At 42.3% G+C, this 27,709-nt stretch overlaps 1 protein-coding gene across 1 annotated transcript in view; it reads left to right on the top strand.

The window, feature by feature from the left end:
• ADGRD2 (adhesion G protein-coupled receptor D2) overlaps positions 1 to 24,165 on the top strand; it is a 642,994-nt gene extending 618,829 nt beyond the window's left edge. Inside the window, exon 26 of the mRNA XM_073639770.1 lies at positions 21,110 to 24,165. Within this exon, the coding sequence (XP_073495871.1) occupies positions 21,110 to 21,117 (8 nt within the window). The 3' untranslated portion in view covers positions 21,118 to 24,165. The remainder of the gene's footprint in view (positions 1 to 21,109) is intronic.
• The last annotated feature ends 3,544 nt before the right edge of the window (positions 24,166 to 27,709 follow it).

Below are 27,709 nucleotides of genomic sequence, written 5' to 3' on the forward strand. Positions count from 1 at the left end.
CATCTGCTTAACCTCCGCTAGAGACTAAAATTACGGGGAATCCCACGCCAATTTTTTTTTTAATAAATCCTTTATTTTAACACTAAATGACAAGTACAGTAACCAACACTATCACTGTACTTATTATATATGTGACTGACATGTTTCTATCTATCTAATCTATGTGTGAAGCTCTATTCTGTCTGTTATAAATTGTCGGGTACCGATGTATACCGCTGATGAATTGCCGGCTTTTCATGTTTCACTGTTCATGTTTCACTGTTTACCACTGTTCCCATCGATTTGGGCAATCACTGTAATGCCACAACCACCATGGCTGTGGCATTACAGTGAGTGGCAGACAATCTCTGCATGATTGGTGCTCTAAATAGCGCCAAACATGCAGGACGGGGACCCGAGCTGTTGCGAGCATGCTCGCTCATCACTAGTCTGTACTGTATATATATATATATATATATATATATATATATATACTGTATGTGTATATAGATATTTTAGGCTATTAGGATAAGATGTTACTCTTTTGATGAATGGATTTCTAAAAAAGCAATTTTTAGACCTGGCATTTATTTAAAAGTCTGTAATTGTATTAAAGTTGATACATGTTAAAAAAACGTGTATTTATATAGTATATCAACATAAGTTCTAAATTCAATATTGAACTTGATACCTTTTGTCCTGGGGATTTTATAGACTGGAGGGACTGCCATTTACAGAGGACCTATCACTTGTTAAAAAAAAAGTTAAATACCTTGTAAAAATGTCTAAACTTCCCTGATTCTGCCCTTTTTTTTCCATTTTGCGCTGCGTCACTCTATTGCAGAGAGATTTATATTTGCTTCTTCTTGAGCTCAATATGTGAAATCTCTGCTTGCAGTCCAGAGTCTTCTCTATGGGCGTGCGCTTTCACTCCTCCCTTCTAGATGCTGCCAATCACAGCTCAGCATCTGATCTAGCAGTCTATCACATTCACATGCTGCTGAGCTGTGATTGGCAGAGTCAGGGAGGGCCAAAAGCATACGCCCCTAGAGAAGACTCTGAAGCCCAGATGGTATGCAAGCAGAGATTTCCCATACGAGGATTCAAAGGTAACAAATGTGAATATCTCTGCAATGGTTTGGTGCAGCGCAAAAATGAAAAAAGAGACCGAATCAGGGGAGTGCATAAATTCCTACAAAGATTTTAGCAAATCTACTGATTGTTGTTCAAAGCATCACATGTCTGAAATTTAATAATAAAGGACCCAGCGCTTACTATCCCATGCTACCATGTTTTTTAAAGGATGGTAGTATAGCTTAATCCTTTGGTTACCGTGTCCTTACTTTACTTCATATGGTGGTCCCAATAGCATTTTGCGAAACGGACAGAGTCTTAGTTAAGGGTACTTTTTTTTTAATTAATCTCATAACAGCCGCATGAGTCCCTTCCATAGCGCTCATGGGTTTTGCATGTCTAGTAATTTTTGTCATGCATATTTTTCCTTATCTAAGGACTCAAGTTGAAGCACAATAAATAGCCAATCATTGGATCACTGATTAAGACACAAGGTTTTTTAATGGGAAAATTATTGGGTTATTGCTAAAAGAACCAAAAATTTTATAATTTATCCATTTCTGAATTGTAAAATTAAAGGGTTATTCCCCCCTAAAAAAATGTATCCCCTTCACAATCCCATTGCAAACAAGGCTGCAGAGTCTTATTTTCAGGCATCCAGAGCCCTGATCTTTGGATTACTGGGCGTCATGGCAGTTAGACCCCCAACAATCAGTAGGTTATCACCTATCCTTTTATTTATAAGCCCTTTACTATCAAATACCTTATAGTGCCGAATTCAGGTTAGAGATTTTTCTTGTATGCCAAAAACTGATCATTATCAACCTTCATGGTCCGTGTGTCAATCTTTTTTGTATGCAACAAAAACTGATGGAATTTTACCAAACTTCTCCAAACAATTAACAATGAAAAATGGACAGCACATGGATGCTTACTGTAGGATGCAAAAGCTGTAAAAGCTGCAAAAATGTTACAAAAAAATGATTTTAAAAGGTATCAACAAAAGTCCAAAATATTGAACATATAATGTCTCTTTGTCAAATTTTCAGGGGAACTGGTCCAATGTAAGAACAGAAAGTCCATAAAGAACTCGGAATAGACAAAATAAAAAAACAAAATTAGGCCCGCTCAACCCTATCACAGTCTGAATATTGTAATGAAAAAACTCATGTTTCAATGCCGCTTGAAGAAGCTGAAAGGGCGAAACCTTGGGTCAAGCATTTATGCTTTTGCTTTCTGAATTTATTTCAAAATTTTGATCAAATTGATGTATTGAGTTGACTATCTTATGCTCTTTTGTGAGTATGCCAATTGTGTTTTAAAAACAAAATGTGTTAATGGTTTTACCCTACAGTATGCTTTGGCTACTCTGATTGATAGAAAATCATGCTGTTTATTTGGTTAAAAAAAGGCATTGAGAACAGCCGCCAAGTGTAAAGCTGTAATCAATCAGTGGTCTGTGATTTTTTTTCCATAAGGCTATGTGCACACACGTTGTGTTTTGCTGCGTATTTTGCAGCAGATTTTTATGCAAATCTTCAGCTGCATCTTGCAGTATCAGCAAAGTGTATGAAAAAACAGAATTCTCTGTTCACACATGTTGATTTTTGTTTGCTGCGTATTTTCTGCATGGTTTACGTTTTTGGAAAATACAGCATGTCACTTCTTTCAGCGTTTTTTCACCCATAGGAAGTAATGGGTGGTGAAAAAAAACGCAGCTAAATTTTTTTCAGCATTTTTCCACCCTTTTTGATGGCAAAATATGGATTCTATTTTGTGATTAACCATCTTGTCTTGGTCACTGAGATGGTTGTTTGTATTGGGAGAGTTTAAATAAATTAGTGATGTGTACAGAGTTAAACATTAGCTGACCAATGTGTGAGATTGAACAATAGTGTGAAAGCCAATAGTGTCATACAAACTCAATGCATTGCCAGTGTCTAAACTATTACTGAACAATTCACCTCCCCAACTATGCCAAAACCAGAATGATATTTTTTTTTCACAGAACTTTATGTACATGCATGACTAGAGACAGAAGGACAGTAAAAAAAACGCTGAAAAAATGCATCAAAAAACGCAGCAAAACCTGCTTTTTTGACGCAGCTGTTTTCCTGCCAGAGAAAAGTTGTCTACAGATTTGCAGCAGATTTAGCTGCAGAAAAAAAAACAACGTGTGTGAACATAGCCTTATAGTGTTAAGTGACCCTAATTTGGGTTTTTAATGATGTCACCTTTGCAGCCTGTTTAAAAAAAATACACTGTAGAAGCATCAGTGGACCTGCAGTGGGTCTGTGATTTTATTCATTTCCTCTATCGCAAGCCTATGGACATTTAAAAAATAAAAATTAAAAAAGATAAATAAAAGAAAAAACATTTAAAGTAAATGGATATGTTGAGGGTCATGTTTCAATATAGTATTTGGATATTCATACAGAATTCATGAAATACTCAAATGTGACTATTACAATGTTTTACATACAGGCTTGGACTGGCACACAGGGAAAAAGGTGAATCCCCTGGTAGGCTCCTATGCAGTAGTAAGCCATTTACCCCCCCAACATGAGCAGTAGTTGGCCCAAAATAATTGATCGTCTATGTACAGACAAAAGTAACATCTGCTCATTCATCCAACATTCTACCCAGTTTATTATCTAGCAGCAGAGGTACATTTGTGAATGAGGGTAATATAAAATTTGCATGCGGCTGAACATTAGGTCCCCAGAGTCAATGTTACTAGTTGACTTTTGCCACCCAAGTTCGATACTGCTTACATGTCATACAAAAAGTGTCCAAAATACATTGAGCACTTTCAACTTTTTTTTTCATAATATTGGCACTCCCATTTTGGGAAAAAAAACTTCAGGCACATTTCATTGATATTTTGAGTGTTGTCTCTTTTTGGATGCAAAGGAAGCAGCTGCACTTTGACCGCGGTGACAGAAGATGTCCAAAGGCTTTTTGACCGTAGAGGAGCTATAAGTGTTATGAAATGGCTGGGGAGACGAAGTACAAAATTTTGGTCTGTGGCTTTTTTTTTTAAAAAAAAAAACTATTTCCTATGTTACTACATCTTTTTATACAATTCCAGCTCTTTTAGTTTACTATCCAAAATTAATCAATTTATGTGTAAATCCTTTTGGCAACTTCACAGCCCCTTAGCTTACAAGGTTTTTGACCAATATTGAATCAGAAAATATTTTTTTTTTTAGTATTCAGAGAAATATGGTAGGACTTTTATGGATTACCTATTCTTATTTTTCCAAGAATGCAATCTCATTTCTCAATAGCCTTTACCTTCCTTCGGGGAAAAAAATGCTATCTGTGCCCTTTTATAATGAGGCATGATCTCTTAATGTTCCCTAAAAAGTCTTCAAATTAATCCTGCCATTATGTACATCTTTATAGTGAGGAGCTATGCGGATTCTTCCAAGAGAATAACTCAAATGTGCAAGCTCTAGTTAGGTCAACTCATCAGGAGACCTGATATTAATGGTATCTGGAGTTAACAATACTTTATGAATCGCGTGATTCTTCATACTTGAGATGTACACAGTTAGGTTAATACAGCCCAAGCACTCTGATTTGTAAAGTGAATAGATACACACTCGGTAAATGGATTGGTGACATTAGAAGAAATGTTTTCTGCACGACATAAATATACATTTAGTGTTGGTTGCTATGGCAGATAAAGGGAACCTATGTACAGCATTCTTTCTTCCATCTTACAATATTAATTTACTTTCGAAAAAATTCAGCAATGCACGAAATATTTCTGCAATTTAGCAAATCAATGGAGAATCGACAGGGATCTTTGTTCCTGCCCATCTCCATTGAACCCAAGTTAGGTATTGAAAGTGTTGCATTTGGTCTAATGTATAGATGCAAGTTGAAACCTTGAAATCTGTTGAATTGAGATTGATGAACGAAGAAGACCAAACTTTTGTTCATAAGGAAAGTTTTTATTCAATGCGAAAGGTCATATTGTAAACCCGGCTGTAGTTGTGTGCTAAGGGAATAATTCAATGAAGCCTATTTTACCAATATTTTATGGACATTTCCACTTATAGAGGAAGGCACTTTGATATATAAAATAGTATCAGCTATACAACACACAGACTGCTTTGAGAAGGTGGTACAATTTGTATATCCATTATTGGGACACCAGTGGTGGAATGAGAATTGTCTGGATGCAGGAGTAATGGGCCACTTACCATTGTTATTATTATTTTATACAGTAAAAAACAATAATAATTTGACATGATTAACTCCAATATTGCTGCAAATCTTAAAAACGTAAGGCACTTAGCGTTTTCTTTTTTTATGAAAGAGCACAGAAGCCATCCAACCACGTCAAGGTGTTGAGCCCATATCTACACATCCTTCTTAGACTAGGCTTTAATTGCTAGCTGTGTGCCTGGTTTTCTTTCACTTCGCAAATTCAGAAGAGGCATAGTTTGGCACATGGAGAGGTAGGATATTAGTGATGAGGATTATCTATATTTTGGTGCTCATTGACATGGTTGGATGGCTTTTGCTTTCTTTGATCAAAAAACGATAGCTAAGCATCTTATGTTTTTAACATTTACGGTAACAGTGGAGTACATGTATTCCCTGATCGCAGTGTACTGAGCTGACGCATATTATATGTAGGTATGTGATTAAAAATCATTCTGCCAAACACAATTATAGTGTGTGATTAACGGCATTTGAAAGATATCTGATAAACAACTCCATTTCGAGAAGATTAGAACAGATGAGGTAGACAAGAATATCTGTTGGTGTAAATGGTTAACTCAGATGTCTCTCGCCAGTCCAACATATGTTTCGCCATGCTTGATTGGTATCAATATTCAATGGGGGTGTCCGACACGTAGAACTCTTACCGATCAGCTCTAACGATGGCCACATGTAAACATTAAACAGTGCTGCACTAAATAGCTTCATTGGAAGTGAAGCAGCCACTGCCGAGTACTGTAGAGCAGCTCCTATTCTCTTGAAGCTTATCTTCAGTTCTCAACAATGGCTGCTACAGATTGAATGGAGCTGTGTAATGCAATTGTGAAGAGAAAATAGCATACAACAATAAGGCTTGTGTTAACAGTGCTATGGTATTGCATATGTTGAAGGAAAAAGGCGTTGTACAGCAGCATACTATAGTGCTGTTAACACAAGCCTTATTTTTGCATGCTATTTTCTCTCTGCAATCCTGTAAGATTTATGTTTTTTGTTTTTATCCTTACGTCTCATTTTTCTTTTTTCAGACTTATCTGCTCTAATTCTATATGCCCTGATCCTTGGATAACAGGACCAACTCTTTTCTCAACAAAATTCCACACGCTGTCTTTATGACTCCTTACCTCTTTTGAGACCTATTATCTATTGTGGGATGTGATGTCATACTATTATACTGGTTTCCTGCGTAATAACCCATTGAGAATCGCCATAGACTCTTATATGATACATTGTTTTTTTGACATTCCATCTATTGATCCTTTTTCATTACTAGAGATGAGCGAATCTCTGGATGTTCAGGTTCAGCAACTTTTGCCGAACAGCTATAAAAAGTTTGTGTTTGGATACCCAATCCCGAACCCGAATGGGGCCCCGAACATCCGTGGTTTCCCACGCTGTCATTTGCATGACAAAGAGGGAAACTGTGGCTCTGATTTGTTACCGCAGGTCAGAGCGCTGTGGGATCATGCTGTCAGATGTAAGTGTGAGCCCGCAGCTGTGACTGTGACTCATGGTAAAAAGCTTACCTCGGGTGTCAGGAACGACACCAGCGGGATCACACAATATCCCACCACTGCTGTCACTTTGTCAGGATTGTCAGGGATTCACGCGCACACGATCCCGATTACTCACTACGTAGCTATCGGCAAGTGAGCAGTGAGCGTGTGGCGTACACACCTCTAGATTCCAACACAGTAACTGCCAGCTTCACGATAGCCCAATTATGATTATTCGCTGCCACCACCCATCAGCTTTAAAATACAATACAGGCCTCATTGGCCACCTGCTTCTGGTAGCGTATGGTATGGCTTCAGGGGAGGGAACGATTACAGAGCAAAAGAAACAGAACTATTAAAATAGATATTTAATCCAAAAGGGAGGCAGTGTTTATGAAAAATATACAAAAGGTTTTTACAAATGGAGACAATACAGTACAGAATATACAGTTATACCAAAATAAAAGGGATTAATAGAAGAACTTACTATACAGATCGCAGATATGATTCAGTTTAGCTGGAGGGGAGGCGCTCCAATTGATTTGGCCGTTATCAAATGGGACCCCTTGCTTATAGAATATATACCTCCCGGCAATGAGTATAAATCAATCTTCAGTTGGATCTTTTATGTCGAAGGGGGGACCTGCCCACACACTCCCCTGTGATGACCTCACATGGGTTGGTCCCCGCCCTTCATGGTTTTATTAAAATATTTAATTTCTGCGATAACTTCCCCCTGGTTGATCGCAGAAGCTCGCAAGTAACACCATATTTCTTATTATGAATTTACCTTTCTCTAGAGACTACACATGTCATAGCTGCGATCTGCTATTTTGATACTTTTGCGCCACAGATGACCCGAGGGGCTCACAGATCCAAAAACATATGCGTATTGTTCCTTAGCTGACCCTGCCGCTAAAAATATGTGTCCCATTATTATCGGGAGTATAGAACTTCTGATATTCCACATTTCGTGTCGGTGCCGGCGAGACTGCAGATTTTTGTTGAGCAAATGGGGATGCCCTGGGGGTGAGAGAGATTTCTTTTGAAGCTAGGAGCTGCATCCTCCTCACCCAGGTGTATATTTATCACAGGCCTGTTCTACTAGGACTATATTCGTATTCTAATTAGAATGGACAATTGAGCTTGCCACCTGTCCTGTGTATGGTGATTTGCATAGAAGCAGCTGGCCAGAGCGTCAGCTCTTGTTCCCTTGACAAATAGTATAGAGGAGGGGGGATGAGGGGTTTGGAGAAATTCTTAATATTTTCTTTGACATCGGGTAACAGTCGTTGGCTAACGAAACTACTACTGTGGATCAGTCAATGCCTGCTGTCACTGTAAAGAGCGAGCACAGGCGCCGCTGATTGGAGGAGTAGTCTCTCATCAGCCGGCGCCTGTGCTCCAAGTAAAATAAAAAAAGGTTAAAATTAATAAGTATTCAAATAAAAAAAACAGATTATACTCACCTACACCTAATCCCTGATGTCCTTGTTCCCTGTAAAAAAATAATAAACCACCATAATACTCACTTATCCACCATAATCCAGGTAATCCAGGGTGTCCCACGGTGATCTCACTTATAAACCAGTCTCATCAGGAAACTGCCAGCACCCTCAGTGTACATTATGTGTAAAATAAAGAATTAAATGAAAAAAACAGTGTGGGCTTCCATCTATTATTCATAACCAGCAGAGGGAAAGCCGACCACTGGGGGTTGATATTACTAGCCAGGGAAAAAAGTCATTAGCCAAAGATGTTCCCTCGCTATTAATAACAGCCCGCAGCTGTTTGCTTAGCATTTACTGGCTAGATTACAGGGGGACCCCAGGAAAAAATTGACAGAGGGTCCCTCTATAAAATCTAACTAGCAAAGGCTGAACAGACAGCTGTGAGCTAATATTAATAGCCAGGTAAGGGGCCATGAATACTGACGCCCTCTGAGGCTAATAATATCAGCCCTCAATGGCCCCAGAAATGGCCCATCAATAAGATGTGTCAGTTCTGGCTCTTAACCTCGCTCTTCCCACTTGCCCTGATGCGGTGGCAAGTGGGGTAATAGGGTTGGGGTTCATGTAAGCCCTGTATTGGCAGCTGACATGAAGCCCAGGTTATTAATGGTGGGTGTCTATAACATGCCCCCATTACTAACCCCATAGTAAAATTTGTGAAATAAAGACACAGCCAGAAAAAAATCCATTATTGGAAATAAAAAAAACACACTTTTACTTTTTTATTTAAAAATAACAAACTGTTATACTCCCCTAATGCCCATTCCATTGAATCCATCATCTCCTATAAAACACAGAAGATAATAAACAACAAAAATACCCACCTAACGTCCATTCCATTGAAGCCATTGTCATCTGCAAAAAAACAAAAACAACAATATCCCTCACTTGTCCGATGTGATGAAATAATCCTCACTGTCCCATGGCGATCTCACTTAAAGAACAGTCACGTGAGCAGATGTGACTGCTCTACAGAACATCAGGCTGTAACAGCTCCTGTGTCAGTGTATAGCACTGAGCTGCTGTGAGAGATGTCACAGGAGTTCATCAGCTGATGAGCCCCGGTGACCTCACTTGCAGCACCACCGCTGCTTGACAATTTTCTCACACATCCACAGTTCAGTAAATGTGATCACCGAAGCTCATCAGCGGATGAACTCGTGTGACCTGTCTCACAGCAGCTCAGCACTATACACTGCGGGAGCGATCATGCTCCTGTCAGTGTATCGCAGGCTGCTGGATAGAGCAGTCACATCTCCCGATGTGACTGTTCTATAAGTGGGATCGCCATTGGACACTCTGGATTACGGTGGATAGGTGAGTATTATGGTGTATTTTTTATTTTTTACAGGGGACAAGAGCATCGGGGATTATACGTAGATAAGTATAATGTGTTTTTTCATTTTATTTGAATACTTAAAATTGTAACTTTCTTTTTTTACTTGGAGCAAATGCGCCGGCTGATGAGAGACTACTCCTCCCATCAGCGGCGCCTGCACTCCCTGTTTACAGTGACAGCAGGCGTCGGCTGATAGGGGTAGTAGTCTCATCAACCAACGCCTGTGACCTGCGGTAAGCTTTTTACCATGAGTCACAGTCAAAGCTGCGGGATCACGCTACATCTGACAGAGTGATCCTGCAGCGCTCTGACCTGCGGTATTAATGTTACCGCTGATCAGAGCCCCTGTTTCCTGCACTGTCATGCAGATGATACATGGGAAACCACTGATGTTCAGGCTTGGCCGAATTTTGTAGAAAATGCTCGGGAATCCGAACACGAATTCGAATATACAATGTTCGTGCTGACTTTGAGATTGGCGAACGTTTTTCAAACATGTTCGCTCACCTCTATTCATTTCAACTAAAAATAGATTGGACATTTTGTCCTTTTCTTTTGCTAATCTTGCATCTGGAACCCATTTTGTATATGCTTATGTTTGTAAAATCATTTTTTTTTATTATTAATTTTTCTTTTGCTCATTGTAGTATCTGATGAAGGTCTATTGATAGACTGAAACGTTATACAGTGGATTGCGTTTACAAGTGTAATAAAATAATTCACTGCTTGCATCAATTTTGGAGTGTCAGTTTCTTTATAGCTATTACTTTGGAGTGAAATCTAGAGATGAGCGTTGTTCTACTCGAACTGTTCGCCAATCTCAAATTCGAGCTGTTTTGGGCGGTGTTCGAGCCGTTCGGCGAACACGAACAATTTGAGAAAAATTCGGCTGTTCGAGGTTATGTTCGATAACTGTTCGTGCACCAAAATCATAACTGGATTTTTTCTCAGTAATGATGAAAATTAATGTTAATACGCAGTTTGAGTGTACAGAGGGGTGGGGGGAGGGGCAGGGGATGGATCTCTGCAGGAACAATGAAGATCTCCATTTTTTTTTCTCTTTCCCGCATTTGCAGTGGGGAGGTGCAATCTGTCAGCCTATCAGCAGCGCACACACGGAGCGAAGTGCTTTTTTTCACACAAGCAAGGGCATGTGTGATTGGCAGTGTATGTCACATGTCCTTGCCCTATAAGACCAAGCCATTTTCCCCGTCGCCACCATTTTCTCACTGCTGCAGCTGCGTGTTAGACGGCACCGCTGTTGCTGTGTGCGCTATACCTTGTTAATTTCAAGCCAATTTTCGCACAAATATACAGATAGCTTGGGAGTAGGGAATAGTTGTGATTGCAGTCCTTTTAAGGACTAGGTTACAGCATTTCCTACGACTTTTATCAGGCAGGTCTGTGCTCTTAAATAGATAGGTTGTGGGAGTAAAGACTAATTGTAATTGGAGTCCTTTTCAGGACTAGGTTACATCAGTTCCTATCAGTTTTTGCCAGGCAGGTCTGTGCCAGTGCTGTGCAAGTTTTTTTCACAGCATTTGGCTGAATCTAGCAAAGCTAATCCTTTTTGGCCTATTGCAGAGTGTGTTAGTCAGTGGAGTAGCCTATCTGTGTTGCAAGATATACCACCTGTGTATAGAATACCAATTTTTTTACTGCACCTAGTGAAGTAAAATCTTTTGGGCATAGCATCATTCTATTAGTCCATCTATACTGACCTCCATCAGGTTGCAAATTAAAACTAATTTTTATCTGCATCTACAGTACCTCTGAAAAAATATTTGGGCTTCTACCTGTGTGTGGGACTTGTTGTATTAGTCCATCTATACTGACCTCCATCAGGTTGCAAACTGAATATATTTTTTTCCTGCATCTACCTCTGAAAAAATATTGGGCTTCTAGCTGTGTGTGGGACTTGTTCTATTAATCCATCTATACTGACCTCCATCAGGTTGCAAACTGAATATAATTTTTTTCTGCATCTAGCTCTGAAAAAATATTTGGCCTTCTAGTAGTGTGTCGGACTTTCTCTATTAGTCCATCTATACTGACCTCCATCAGGTTGCAAACTGAATATAATTTTTTTCTGCATCTAGCTCTGAAAAAATATTTGGCCTTCTAGTAGTGTGTCGGACTTTCTCTATTAGTCCATCTATACTGACCTCCATCAGGTTGCAAATTAAAACTAATTTTTATCTGCATCTACAGTACCTCTGAAAAAATATTTGGGCTTCTAGCTGTGTGTGGGACTTGTTGTATTAGTCCATCTATACTGACCTCCATCAGGTTGCAAACTGAATATATTTTTTTCTGCATCTACCTCTGAAAAAATATTGGGCTTCTAGCTGTGTGTGGGACTTGTTGTATTAGTCCATCTATACTGACCTCCATCAGGTTGCAAACTGAATATATTTTTTTCTGCATCTACCTCTGAAAAAATATTGGGCTTCTAGCTGTGTGTGGGTCTTGTTCTATTAATCCATCTATACTGACCTCCATCAGGTTGCAAACTGAATATAATTTTTTTCTGCATCTAGCTCTGAAAAAATATTTGGCCTTCTAGTAGTGTGTCGGACTTTCTCTATTAGTTCATCTATACTGACCTCCATCAGGTTGCAAATTAAAACTAATTTTTATCTGCATCTACAGTACCTCTGAAAAAATATTTGGGCTTCTAGCTGTGTGTGGGACTTGTATTAGTCCATCTATACTGACCTCCATCAGGTTGCAAACTGAATATATTTTTTTCCTGCATCTACCTCTGAAAAAATATTGGGCTTCTAGCTGTGTGTGGGTCTTGTTCTATTAATCCATCTATACTGACCTCCATCAGGTTGCAAATTCAAAATAATTTTTTTCTGCATCTAACCCAGCCAATAGTTGTGGCCTAATACCACAGTTTGGCCACTCAGCTCTGCTCGGTTACCATCCATTGTTTTTTGTGCAAACAACTCCAGAGTTGTGAATTAGTTAACCACCAAAATGAGTGGAAAAAGGCCTGCTGCTGGTGGAAAGGGGAATAGGCGTGTTGGGAAGGGGAAAAAAGGTTGTGTCCGTGGGGTAGGTGTTAAAGCAACAGTAACATCTGCAGAGGAAAGACCATCTTCCAGCCAAACTAAAATGTCTACTTCTTTTAGCGGACAATGTGATAAGATCCCTTTCTTACGGCCACGCCAATCGCTACAAATTCCAGATGAGGCACAAAAACAGCAGGTGCTTCAACGGATATCAAGTGCTCCTTTAAGTGGGCTCTCCTCCACATCAACTTCAACATCACAAATACTCCAGTCCTCAAAGGTGTCACCCAAATCGCACTTGCTTCCTCACAGCTCCCAAATCTCTAGCTGCCCGTCTGAGTATGAGGTAGAACAGATGGTTGAGTCTGCAGAGCTGTTTACTCATACTATAGCCTGGGAATCAGAGGTCGACTCCAGCGCTTCTGTGAATCCAGACGAGGAAATGATCTGCACTGATGCCCAGAATCTTTATGAGTCGGATCCAGGACCAGACGCAGAAGGTTCTGACCATAATGTAGACCCTCATTCCCAAACTGTAACTCCTGTTGGTGGAGACAATGAGGAAGACGATGATAAGACTCAAATACCTGATTGGAGCGACAACTTTAGTTTTTTGTCAGGGCAGGAACAGGTTGGCTCTGAGGACGACGGGTGTGATAACGCACAGGGTGATGATGATGAGGTCGGAGATCCCACTTACTGTCAACCCACAGTCAGCCAAGAGATGAGGTCAGCAGAGGAGGTGGAGGAAGATGCTAGTGACGACGAGGTCAGGTTGCACCTTCCTGGACAGAGACGTAGTACTGGAAGCACGTCAACAACTGCATCCTCAAACACAACTCTGCCTCTCACCACAAGTCGTGGTGGCTCTTCAGGTCGCATGGGTGCTAAGCCTTGCATAGCCTGGGCATTTTTTCAGATCGATAAAGATGACCCAACTCGTGTTATCTGTAACATTTGTCAGCAAAAGCTAAGTAGAGGCCAAAAAATACATAGTTTGAGTACTTCATGCATGAACCGGCACATGGACATGAAGCATAAGTTGCAGTGGGAAGCTCAGTGTGCTACAATGCGGCCTAGCCGGCCGGGCCAACCACTGTCTGCCATATCTTGTGCATCCGCGGCCTCTTCATCCTCTGTGACTGGGGGGACAGCAGTCACACCTGTTTTGGGGCGCAGACCTGCCACCTCTTTACCCGCAACAGCCAGCGTGATTGGCAGGTCATCATTTTCTTTGGAGGTGGTAACACCAGCTGGTGTTGAGCGCTGTCCGACATCGATAGCACCACCTTTGGATCAAGGCAACCTAACATGTCCGCCTGCATCTTCCTCACAGACCGGCAGTTTGCCGGGGACACCCTTATCAACCCCGTCTAAGCACAATAGCCAGCCCTCGGTCCCTCAGATGTGGACAAGTAAAAGACCATTTCCTCCTAGCCATGAGAAAGCTAAGAGGTTGAATTTCACCATCTGCAAGCTCTTGGCTACAGAAATGCTGCCTTTCCGCCTGGTGGACACAGAGGATTTTCGAGACCTTATGTCCGTCGCAGTGCCCCAGTACCAGATGCCCAGTCGGCACTACTTCTCAAAGAAAGGTGTGCCTGCGCTCCACCAGCATGTCGCACATAACATCACCGCTTCTTTGAGAAACTCTGTGTGTGACAGGGTGCATTTCACCACAGACACTTGGACGAGTAGGCATGGACAGGGGCGTTACATGTCGCTGACTGGGCACTGGGTAACTATGGTGACAGCAGGACAAGGGGCTGCTGTCCAAGTCTTGCCGTCCCCACGAGTTGTGCGTCAATCCTCTTTATGTCAAAGTTCCTCCACTGCTTCTGCCTCCTCAACCTCCTCTCGGTCTTCCACCTGCACCCAAAGTCTGTCTGGTCATGCCACAAGCTTTCTAACTGCGCAGAAGGGATCCTGCACACCTCCTTACTATGCTGGCAGTAGGGCTCAACGTCATCAGGCGGTTTTTACATTGAAATGTCTGGGAAATGTGAGTCACACAGCTGAGGAGTTGTGGTCAGCTCTGGAGAACCAATTTCATGAATGGTTGTCTCCGCTGGACCTGAAACCAGGGAAGGCCGTGTGCGACAATGCTGCAAACCTGGGTGCGGCCCTTCGCCGGGGCAATGTCACACACGTGCCTTGTATGGCTCACGTGTTGAACCTGGTTGTCCAGCAATTTTTAGCCCACTATCCCAGACTAGATGGCCTTCTGCAGAGGGCACGGTCGCTGTGTGCTCACTTCCGCCGTTCGCATCCCGCAGCTCAGCGACTTACATCTCTACAGAAGTCGTTGGGCCTGCCACTTCACCGGCTAAAATGCGATGTGCCTACCCGGTGGAATTCAACTCTGCACATGTTGCAGCGACTGTGGCAGCACCGACAAGCCCTGGTGCAATACGTTCTGACGTATAGCCTGGGCCAACGAGATTCAGAGGTGGGGCAAATCATGCTGGAGGAGTGGTCTCAGATCAGGGACCTATGCACCCTTCTGCACAGTTTTGAAATGGCGACGAAGATGTTTAGTGCTGACGATGCCATTATCAGCATGACTATTCCGGTGATTTACATGCTGGAGCACATGTTAAACAGAATTCGGAGTCAGGTGGTGGCACAAGAGGAGGTGGAGGAAGTAGAGGAGGAGGAGTTGTATGCGGAAGGGCTAACATCTGCAAGGTCCAGACGGTCGGCAGCACCAAGGCGGCAGGCATGTGAGGGTGGGGGAGATGGTTTTACCAGGGCGCATGGTAGCAGCCAAACTAGTGAGGAAGGTGCAGGAGCCCAGGAAGAAGTGGAGGACGAACTGATGGAAGACTCATCAGATGAGGGAGACCTTGATCAAATTTCTGTTGTGCGAGGTTGGGGGGAGAGGACAGAGGAAGGAAGCATGATTGTTACCTCGCCACCAACACAACAGGGACTTGGTGCTCCTGGATGCGCAACACACATGAGTGCCTTCTTGCTGCACTACCTGCAACATGACCCTTGAATTGTGAGAATTAGAAATAATCCTGACTACTGGGTTGCCACACTGTTAGATCCCCGGTACAAAAGTAAATTTGCAGAAATTATTCCTGCCATAGAAAGGGATGCACGCATGCAGGAGTATCAGCAGAGACTGTTGCAGAATCTTACATGTGCTTTTCCACAAAATACCAGTGGTGCACGTAGTGAATCTCACAGTTCCAACTTGCCAACCGTGGGACCGTCAAGTGTTCAGCACTCAAACCGTAACAGAACCACAGTATCTGCTGGTAACATCAATTTTGCGGAATCATTTCACCACTTTTTTAGCCCATCCTTTGCAAGGCCACAGGAGACAAGAAGTCTGACACATAGTCAACGCCTAGAGACGATGGTACAGGAGTATCTCCAAGTAAACATTGAAGCCACGACTGTGTCACTGGACCCTTGCTCTTTTTGGGCTTCCAATCTGGATAAATGGCCGGAGCTAGCCACTTACGCCTTGGAGATCTTGTCATGCCCCGCAGCCAGCGTTCTGTCTGAACGTGTGTTCAGCGCTGCTGGTGGTGTGCTGACAGATAAGCGCACGCGGCTCTCCACTGATAATGTAGACAGACTCACGTTCATAAAGATGAACAAATCATGGATCCGAAACGACTTTTCTACCCCTGTGTCATCCTGGGGAGAGTAAAAGCTTGATGATTGGTTAAAATCACCCTACCAACCGTTTTAAGCTTTCAAATTACTAATCATGTTTATCTGTATCTTGACTGGAAAATAATTTGGGCGTTGTAGCAGTGTGCAGCACTGATCCTATTAGGCCATCTATACTAAAGCTTCACCAGATTTAAAATTAAAAATAATTTTTAGCTGCATCTAGCCCGGAAAATAATTTTGGGGCTCCGAGATGCGCAAGGCACATAAGTGCCTTCTTGCTGCACTACCTGCAGCATGACCCTCATATTGTCAGAATTCGAAGTAATCATGACTACTGGGTTGCCACACTCTTAGATCCCCCAAACTTTTCGATCAACCTTTTCATTTTAATAAAGACCAAAAAAATGGTCATTTTTGAAATTATAAGCATTAGCAGGTTGTTAGAAACTGAAATCAAACAGTTTTCAACTCAAAACTTTATTCTAGGTGATGTTACATTTTCACATAGGACCCCTTGTTCGAAAGGAGCTTCTGAACTCTCTCGTCCATTGAATTTGTCAGGTTTTGGATGGTTTCTGCTTCAATTGTTTTGCATGAGGACAGAATACCCTCCCAGAGCTGTTGCTTAGATGTGAACTGCCTCCCGCCATCATAGACACTCCTTTTAATGATGCTCCAAAGGTTCTGAATGGGGTAGAGGTCAGGGGAGCATGGGGGTCACACCATAAGTTTGTCCCCTTTTATGCCCATATCAGCCAGAGATGCAGATGTTTTATGTGCAGCATGAGATGGTGCATTATCATGCAGAAAAATGATCTTGCTGTGAAATACACGGTTCTTCTTCTTGAACCATGGCAGGAAGTGCTGTTTGAGAAAATCCACATACATTATGGAGTTCATCTTTAGCGCCTTCAGGGATCCTAAAGGGGCCGACAATCTCTCTCCCCATGATTCCAGCCCAAAACATTACTCCACCTCCTCCTTGTTGGCGCTGTAGCCATGTTTGCGTGGGGTGTCCATCAACCAGCCATCCTCCACTCCATCCATCTGGACCATCGAGCGCTGCACGGCACTCATCCGTGAACAAAACAGTTTTGAAATCAGTCTTCATGTAATGTTTGGCCCACTGGAGCCGTTTCTGCTTGTGTGAAGTGGATAGAGGAGGTCGACAGGATGGCGCATGCACAGCTGCAAACCTCTGAAGGACCCTGCATCTTGTTGTTCGGGGGACGTTGGAGGCACAAGCAGCTTCAAAAACTTGTCTGCTGCTATGACAAGGCTTTTTTTGCCGCTGCTCTTTCAACCTGACGTAATTGCCTGTAGGAAAGAGTCCTCAATTTGCCCTTATCAGCACGCACACGTGTGTACTGTGAATCAGCTACATACTTCTTGATTGCCAAGACACTTCATCCTGATCATCGCACAATGTTGATTGTAGTCATGCCTTGACCTAAACACTCCACAATTTGTTGCTTCTCAGCAGCCGACACATCCTTTTTCTTTCCCATTTTGGCAGAAAATGTAGGCTGCTTAATAATGTGAGAGAGCCTTCTTAAGTAGTCTTGCCTTTCATTGGACACACCTGCCAAACTAATTAGCACAGGTGTCTGCAATTGCTTACAGTGATATAAAGAGCCCTGACACACATCACCATCAATGAGTTTAACTGACAAACAAACAAATTCTTCCCTTATCACTCCTAAACACTTTTTGCATAATAATTTGGAACGCATTGTACATGTGCTTTTCCACAAAACACCAGTGGTTCACGTAGTGAATCTTACAGTTCTAACTTGCCAACCGTGGTCTGTATGGAATTGTTCAATAAAGGGCCCAAAATTAAGATAACATAGATGGGAGAGGTCTCTATGAATAGGAATTCCTAAGTATTTGATACCCTGTGAGGGCCAGGCAAAGGGAAAGTTGGACTGGATGGAATCCTATATGGATTTGGGGAGGGAGACATCGAGGGCCTCAGACTTCGCTGCATTGATTTTAAAATTTTACCATGTAACAAAGTGATCTATTTCAGCCATAACAGCATGGATGGATATATGTGATTGAGTGATATATACTAGGACATCATCAGCAAATAGAGAGCACTTGTACTCGGTGCCTCCCACCTCAATCCACCTAATATTGGGGTTATGGCGAATTGATGAGAGCAGGTGCTCCGTCACTAGGATGTATAAGAGAGGGGACAGAGGACATCACTGCCTTGTCCCATTGGTGATTGTGAAAGGTGATGAAAATGTTCTGACGCACCCCCTGGGCCTTGGGACACCCGGAGCCGGACCCTTTTTGGTGGATGCTGGTGGTTGTAGTCTTCGTGGCGGCGACCCGGTTCCGTGGCTCAGGGCGGTCAAACTAGTGGCGGAACTATTTATGTGGTTTTGATGTTTAAATGTCCGACTACGCCACCCGTGGATTGCGGTCAGAGTGAACCGCCGCTACAGGGCAGACCGCTGAGGCTGGTGTTGTGGGTGCAGCAGAGCGTAGCATAACTCCCCACGGGAGGAGTATAGCCTCAGGGCAGTGTATGCGGAGGATGGGGGTGATGGTGCAGGGCAGCAGCAGTAATGACACGGAGTCAGTGATGCAGTTCAGGGCCTTTACTCACAGTTCTTATTATCCAGACCACGTCTGCAGGTAACGGCTGCCCACGTCGTACTGTGCTCACCAGGTGAGGGGCTCAGACAACTCCCAGATAACTTTGGAGCACTTCACAGGACCCCCTTTGTGTGTCCTTTGTCTGGCCTTTCTTACCAACACTTCTGTCCGGCTGCCTCGGGCCTCCTCTTGGTAAACTTGGCGCCAGTTTCCCTGACCCTATGTGGTGCCTTCCTAGCGGGTGTAGCGAGGGGCTGCGCCACATAAAATGTCAGAGCCTCCGGTTTCTAGCTGAGGGTCGTTTCCTACCTCCACTAGTTCGGGGACCGGTCTACCCCTTTGGCCTGACCCCTCCACGCAGGTGGATTCGGGCGTGCGGTGGCGACTCGCCCGTCCACACCCCTGGGATCCCTTCATTCCTCGTTCCTGGAGCCTTCTCTGCTCCTCTTCCTTCCTTCTCCCTCTTCCAGGCCTGGGCCTCTGTTACTAGGCCCGCCTCCGGAGCAGAGCTCATGCAGAGCCCCTGCTCCCTGCCACTTCTGCTCAGACTTCTCTGCACTGAACTAAGATGGTGCCCACCTTTTATACTCCCTTCTCAATGCACCCAGGAACTGCTTCCTCCCTGCTCCTGCACTACAGGGTTCCCCTTCCTCAGTGTTCCCTCCCCCCACTCCAGCCAGGGACAGGGACTGTCGTGCCCATCTCAGGGGCATATTGGTCACCCTGCCCCACGGCAATGTGGTGTAATGCATGCAGGTGTCGGGTCCTGATCCACACTCCATCCTTGCCTGAGAGTGAGATATCACACCTCTGGGTGAGGTGCAATACGTCTGTAGCAACCGAGCCCTCAGGGTGCTACAGTTCCATTTATCTTCAGCCTAGGTGACGTATTGCGATACAGGGCTGTGATTTTGGCTATAAAAGGGTCCCCTAGACCCCTACCCCAAGCTTTTTAAGAGAATCATATATGGCGTGCCAGGAGACTCTATGGAATGCTTTCTCAGCATCCAACGAGAGTATCTAATTACAAATTTTTAACTGCATCTAGCCCAGGAAATACTTTGTGCCTAGTAGCAGTGTCTGCTAGTCAGCGGATTATCCCGGCTGTTAAGCAAGCTGCACCACCTGTAGTTTAGACACTTAATTTTTTCAAAGGAAATGCTTCGGGACCATGGGATACTTAGTGAAGAGCATCAGGAGGCACCCCAAGGCATAGGGGCTGGGACTGGCAGTAGGATGCCTTGCGGTGGACAGCCGAGCTCGATCCTTATAAAAGCTTTTTAACTGCAGCAGTTTTAGTGGACGCTACTGGAGCTGGAATTACCGCGGCTGCTGGCATGAGACTTGCCCTCCAATAGATCCTTGTAAATGGATTTAAAGTGTATTCATTCAAATTAGAGAGACAATTTAAATTAAAAAGCTTAGAGCTGCCTCCACCACAGGGGGGCTCGCTCGACCCACCAGCGGACAGGCACCAGTATTGGGAGAGGGGGGCTGGCCGTCAGGGTTCACCGCGGCTCTGGCACAAACCCGGCGACACGGAGGTGGCACGGGCAGGAGCGGACTGGCCGTGTCGGCTTCTCACTTTTTGGATTTTAGAAGGGCATGACATGCCTATATCTGTGTCTCCCCCTCCTTTTACTCCTCCACCTCTTTTATTTTCGCATGACTATATGTACTTGTCACTTTTCCATGTGTTAGTTATGTCTTCTGAGCAGTTTATCAGCTTTTGGACACCTTTGAAGGTGTTTTCTATGTGTTTCTATGTGTTTTTGTTTGCCTGCCATTGGTTTTAACGGTGTTCGAAGGTGTTCGACGAACAGTTCGACGAACAGTTCGGCGAACACACGGGTGTTCGACGAACCGAACCGAACTCGAACACTACGGGGGTGGCTCAACACTAGTGAAATCCTACCAGAGCACCAATCCCACGGAGTGCCACGCATCTTCTAGTTTCCATACTATAATATGGATAGGTCATCATTATCACGAGACTAGTGAACCCTTTAAGCATTCACTTTTAAATGAGACTGTAATTGCACTTTTTGTTTTGTCTTTTTTGATTCGATATAACAGAGGATTTAGGGTGTTTCTTTGTTACTAATTTGGACTTGATAGTAGAATCAATTTCATCATCTGGTCGGTCAGAAATCAGTCTGTGTAAACCTGGCTTAAATCTAACCTGTTCAACTGTCTGCTTTATCTTTTCAGGTTGCTGACTAATGGAAAAGAAAGAGTATTAATACAATTAAGAACCATGGTCAAGATGGAAAACCATTAAAAACTCAAGACTGGGAAAGAGAACATGTGAACTCCTGAGAATTATTGGCTTAATCAAGATGAGAAAGTGTTGACCTCATTTGTCTATAATCCTTTAAGGGTAGAGCCCTCTTCAATTAGCCAGCAGTTTATAAAAATGTGCCATAAAGAATTTGGTTCACATAATACCCCATGTTGACATTATCTTATTTTCACCAATTTTGTTGAAGACCGCAAGAATTACTAAATTGGATCAGCAATTTTTAGTAACAAGTTTTGTTTGGAACATCAATTGGTGGTTAGGCTGATCCCAGAGGAACGTGGCTGTAAGTGTTCTTCCTCTAGGAAGATGTAACCATAGGGGAAATCCAACAGTATACAGTACCTGTAGAAATTAGCGATGAGCGAACGTGCTCGGATAACGTGCTATCTGAGCATGCTCATGTGTTATCCGAGTATCTTCGCTCTGCTAATATGTTTGACTCCCTTCGGCAGCATCTTTTGCCGGGGTAGACAGCCGCTACACATGCGGGGATTGCTTAACAAACAGATATTAGCTGAGCACGCCGAAGATACTCGGATAACACACGAGCATGCTCGGATAGCACGTTATCAGAGCATGTTTGCTCATCACTAGGAGAAATCAATTATCTGTACATGTACTGTACTACATGGATGTAACTATTCCTACCGATCTAAAGCTGCTCTTCTCCCTAGCTAATAAAAGATCAAGTAGAAGAGATTTGCAGGACTCTGGACTAGTGGCCACATGGATAATTTGTGGTTGCCGAACAGGATTCCTGCAAATTGCCTCCAGTCCTAACTGCCGATATCCTCAGCTTCTTTTCCGATTAGTAGGTGGGACGTGCGTAACATCGGAACAATGATGTGGTACCTACAAATCTGATTAAACGCAGAGGATTCCGGCAGATTAATGCAGTTTGCATGGATCCCGTAGATGTTGGTTCAGGGTCAATATGCTTATTTTTATTGCTGGAAGTGGGATCCTTGCAATTATGTTTTTTTTTACCCTGTGTCTTGACATAGACGTTACAGAAATGACACTGGTTAAAAAACATGATTAGGAATTTTGTTTGTTTGACTCTATAGCATTACATCTACTCAAGCCCTTTTTATTCGCACAGTTTATTTTTATTTTTTCTGCTTCCTAAATAGTATAGTCTTCGCTAGAAAGTTTTCTACCATTTTTTGCAGCTGCAGAGTGTCTATAGGTTTGGCAAGACAGATACAAAATCAGAGCTCCTTCTGAAGGTTCTCTCCCCTCACTTCTCTCAGTGTTAGAGATAGCAGGAGGGAAGGTTGTTGCGCACAGATCTGCAGAGGAAGAGAAAATTAAAGCTCTGGGGCTGAGATAATACAAGTGTGGTGTGCAATACAGTATACTATCTCAAGTGAAGACAACAACAATCTGGAAACATACAGAAATAACATCCAGCCTATATTACAGAAAGGGACACTCCCACAAGAGAAAAATCTGAAACTTGGATATGAAACTCCTTGCATATCAGGGGGTCTGAAAAGGAAACAAAATTGAAAATTAGTTTTGGAGGAAAACAAAAAGACATTTTGCTGTTTTCCTACAACTCTATTAATTGTTTGAACTGGCTTTGTGTAATACAGTCGCTGCATATATTTAACAGTAACTCTGAGTAATTTGGGCTCTGTTTCCCAACCATTGCTAGATTGTGTACATGCTGTCTCTAGTTACCCTTTATATGGTATACATTAGTACGAGGACAAATGGCTATCACTGCTTGTCTCGAGAATAATTGGACTTGTAAATCTAGAAAGGACCAGAAGTATCTGTATTAGATGGCTGAACTGTTTTCTTTTAGACTGGTTGATGACTGGTTCACCAACTTTGGAGTTTATTCTCATACTGTATACAGAAGTGAAAAACAAAAACTGTTCTCTAAAACTGAAACTTTTTATTTCTTTTTTATGTGATGTAAATATTAAAATATCATTATAAATGCTATATTATGCCTTTACATTGTTTATAGTGTAGTGTTACCTAATTCCATCGGCCTAACCAAATTTACGTCAGAAACATATTTTTCGCCTGCCAGCTATCCAGTTTGGAGGCTGTTATAACTTTTTTTTCCACAGAAGCCTAAAAAATGGTTATTAAATGTATTTTACTAGACTCATACTTCCTGTTCTGTACAGATGCTTTTCAGCAGTTTCATTATCGCAACAGACAGGATTATAATGATAGATAACACCTCTATATATGGTAGATAACACAAGATCATTCATATTAGATGATGATTACAGCTCACCTCCTCCCTCTCTCTTCGGATCTGTTTATTACAATTTATTTCACAATTTTTTTTATACATGTCCTATTAAGAATTAGCAGTGTACATATTATATTTTTAATTTACTGTCTACGCCTTTCTTAACAAACCCTGCTGATAGATAGAGGACTGGGTTCTCAGACACCCACTGATCTTCCAAAAAAATAAATGCTCTGCAGGGCTAAAAAATAAGTCTGCCAGTCTGTACTGAACTCCGTACACGGGCTCATTAACTTTCCTTTTTTTTTTTGAGCCTTTACATGCGCTCTTAAATTAAATATAAAAACCTGCTTTAATCAATAGTTATTTTTCTAATGGCATATTCACTCTAAGTACACTATGATCAGGCATGTTGAAGTCAATCAGCCTCATCATTCTATATACTAGGTGGTTTTCTAGTGACTATTGGTGACACCAAAAAAGGGGACCAGGCACACCAGAATACATTATAAATATGTCTGTTATCCTATTTTGTAACATTTAGCTATTTTCCTAGTTTGTCTATACATTTATATACTGAGTATATACATACCTAGACCAGTATTAGGTTATTTATCCTATATAACTTAAAATGCAATTGTTCTACATAGTCCTTTTAGTAACCAACTATAAATGTCTTGCAATGTTATCTTGTTAGAGGTTTATATATGTAATTTCTCTCCAGCTCCACATATGTCTACTGTTTCCCAATGCATTTCTACTAATAAAGAGTGTAAAGTAAATACATTTGACTATTACCATGTTGTGATTACTAGTACTATGATTTCTTGATATTTTGTATATTTTCTGCATACTTTAGATCTTTTAGAAAAAAGTGACATCAGAATGTCCAAGGTACCAACAAATATCTCAGGTCTCCTATGATCCCAGTCTGAAGGCAGCACCGAATTCAGGGTAGGGTCACTGGGGTCAGCAATATATAGCTTTACGTTAGTATTGTTATAAAACAATCTAATTACTATTTGGTCCTAATTTCTGTTCTCGATTTCTTAGTGAACCTATGCTTTCATATAAATGTCACGACACTGGTGTAGGATATTTCGGGGCTAGGGGCTCCTTGCCTATTCCTAAAGCTAGGTGTGCCCTAGCTATGCCTACTCCCCGAATTACTTCTGATGGTTAAGACGCCAGGGCCACCTGCCTTGCTGAGCTCCTAAATCAACCCTTATCTGTCCCCTCCCCCATGCAGGGAAGTGGGGAATTGTAGTGTATACACAAACCAGACTAACAAGGAAAGACGTACAGGGATAAATGAAAATAGCAATCATACAAATATGACTTCAGAACAACATTTCCAATGCCTCCTCAAACACCCAACACCTCCAACTCCAGAACCAGGCAGTATGAAATTAACACTGGCAATCCCTGATTGCCAGAGGAGAGTATAGTGGCAGAGGGGAGTGGCTCACACTGAACAGCTGAGACCATCAAAGCCAGAAAGCCCCAGGAGCTCTCAACTGCATAGATTAACCCCTGCAGTGCTAGCAGAAACCTGCACTGTTTAATATGATGGTGAAATGTGTCTGATCAGTGCAGGATTACATGAAATCAAACCCCGCTGTCTTCTTGCCCCTCTCTCTCAAGGTAAACCCGTGACAGTAACTCTTTGATTAACTGCCATGTGTGTATATATTCATTTATGGCTATTATATGACTTATACCCTGCATTTTTCACCTGCTTTCCTCTCTTGAAGTACTCTCTAATTTGCAATTGACTTTGATGATGGAGACAATCTGCTATGATGTTTCCTTTACACAGCACACACAGAGAGACAGAGATTCTTGCTCTTCTTTGCTTAGGTACCACACAGTCAGAAGTAGCAGAGGTATGGAGAACATTATACAGCAATACTAAGCATTGTAACTGTGGATCCAGCACTGGGATAAACTAATTGAAACTGCAGCACAATCTGTCTCTCTGACTCTGCTTGTTTCCTCACTTTGCTCCTCTGACCTCCTCCCCCATTCCTCTCCGTAGACTTCCATAAGCTATATAAGGCTATATTGTTATGACATTTATAGTTTTCTTTTTTTCTGATCCTTTTGTCCTGTTTTGATGGACAAGAAAATGTGGTCTTCACAACTTTTTTTTTACTGTCCTAAAAAATAGCATATTAAACACACTTGCACTTCTTTTAGCCTATAGGAAATGGATTATAACAGTTGCTCATCCATGCTCATGCTTTTGACTTAACGCATCCATTTTTAAGCACAATTTATGCCCAGAAAACTAGATGCATTCAGAGAGACCACTATTAAAAACGGATCCATTCAAAAAACCGGATATCAAAGTTTCCGTTTTTAAACAGATCTGTTTAATGGGAATCTGTAAGCAGTTTTTAATATGTAATCTGAGAGCAACGTAATGTAGGGGCAGAGCCCCTGATTCCAGAGATGAACCACTTAGTTTAATTGGCTCAGTAGTTGTGATAAAATCAGTTTTCTCTTCTTCATATCTACCAGTTCACTGAATGCTGAGCTGTATATAACCCCCCGCCCACACCACTGATTGGTAGATATCGGTGTGCACTGTGCCCAGGCAGAAAGCTGCCAATCAGTGGTGGGGGCGGGGTTATACAGAGCAGTTGACTAGGAGGCACGAGACATTCAGTACTGATAATTGATATTCTCCTGTTGACAAATGACTGATTTTATTGAAACAACACTCAGCCTAATAAGGGACACATAACTGGAATCAGGGTCTCAGCTCCTACATCATGCTACTCTTGGATTACATAGCAAAAACCTGCTGACAAATTCCCTTTAAAAATGGAAAGTTTGTTTTCCACTTGTTATCCATTTTTATTCCTTTCGTTTTTATATTTTACTGGATACATTACATATGTATCCTAAACAGACATGTCAGCATAGCCTAATCTGAGACCTTAATGTGCTGCCAGTCTGTCTTACCTTAAGCAAAATGGATTTATGCTAAGTGAATGATGAGGTCAGAGGGCAAGGAGGATAGAAGAAAGTGGCTCACAAGTGGAAAAAAGATGATTATTTTTCAGATAAGATCTAATACAATATTTTTTATTATCACTGTACTACTCATTTATGCAGTTTGTTGGCAATGTGCACTGTATATGTGTTACATTGGGAGCCATTAACTAGGCCAGCATTATGCACTTAAAGCTATGTGTTACACGCACGCCGCTAGGTTCAGATAGGGGCGAGACAGGTTACATGAATTCTTTGGAATCCTGGGGGAACCGTTACTCAGGGCGACCATAGACCATGTGCTGCAGCTGCTCTCAGGCACACAGGGGTATTGCCCCTCAGGCATAGACACGTAGGTTGTTTCACTTGCTGACCAGACACACTTGACAAGAGTCCTCATAAACGGTAGAACAGTAGCATTTAATAAGAAGCCGCACAGACAGTGCAAGTAAAGTCTTATGAGCAACAGGCTCCAGTGACAAACAGTACAGTTTCCTTAGCAGCACAGCAGTTCACAGTCTTCCCAGTAGTACAGAACAGCACAGTTCTAATGCAAAGGCACATTAATGAACACAGCATTCTTTACAGCACAGTGAGATGGAGGAGGGGGAGGGTTTGCTGAGTGAGATGATCCCTGTGACACCATTTCTTCCAGTCCTTATCTTTCTTCCTGACAATACTCTGCACTGCTAGTTCAGAAACTCTACCTCATCTGTGCTTAGCTTCACTCCTGACTTGAATCCTTTTCACTTGCAGGGGTGCTTCTGTGAGATACAGAACACACACACCACCTTTCTCCTCAGCTCCAGTCAGATCATAAACAACTTCCCCACAATCCCCCTGGGGCTCTGCTAAAACACTCCCCTTCTCCTGTGACTGTGTTAACCTCTCTAGTTGCTGAATGCTTTTAAAGCAACAGCACTACTTCTGCATGTCACATATGGGATTATAGGGGCACCTGTAGGGAAGACCGTGAGTGACAGCAATTGTAACACCACAAGGGAATGTTGATCTGATGTGAACCCAATCTATAGTAATGGAGACAAGAGATCGGTAATAGTTTTAGAAGCCGTGGACCTAACAAAGCCTCCATGGCTCATTGACTTTGTCTTGAGCCTGTACACCTCTCTGTGAATGTGCTCATCCAGTAAATATAAAAGCCTGTTTTAATCAATACATCATTTTCTGATTACATATTTCCTTTAAGGAAAAATGATCAGGCATGTTGAAGTCAAACAGCCTCATTATTCCATACACAAAGGCTCTTATTATAGATTTTGTATTAGGTTCC

This window comes from Phyllobates terribilis, unplaced genomic scaffold, assembly GCF_046119375.1.
Source record: "Phyllobates terribilis strain yellow unplaced genomic scaffold, ASM4611937v1 Scaffold_7__3_contigs__length_470593459, whole genome shotgun sequence".
Classification (NCBI taxonomy): domain Eukaryota; kingdom Metazoa; phylum Chordata; class Amphibia; order Anura; family Dendrobatidae; genus Phyllobates; species Phyllobates terribilis.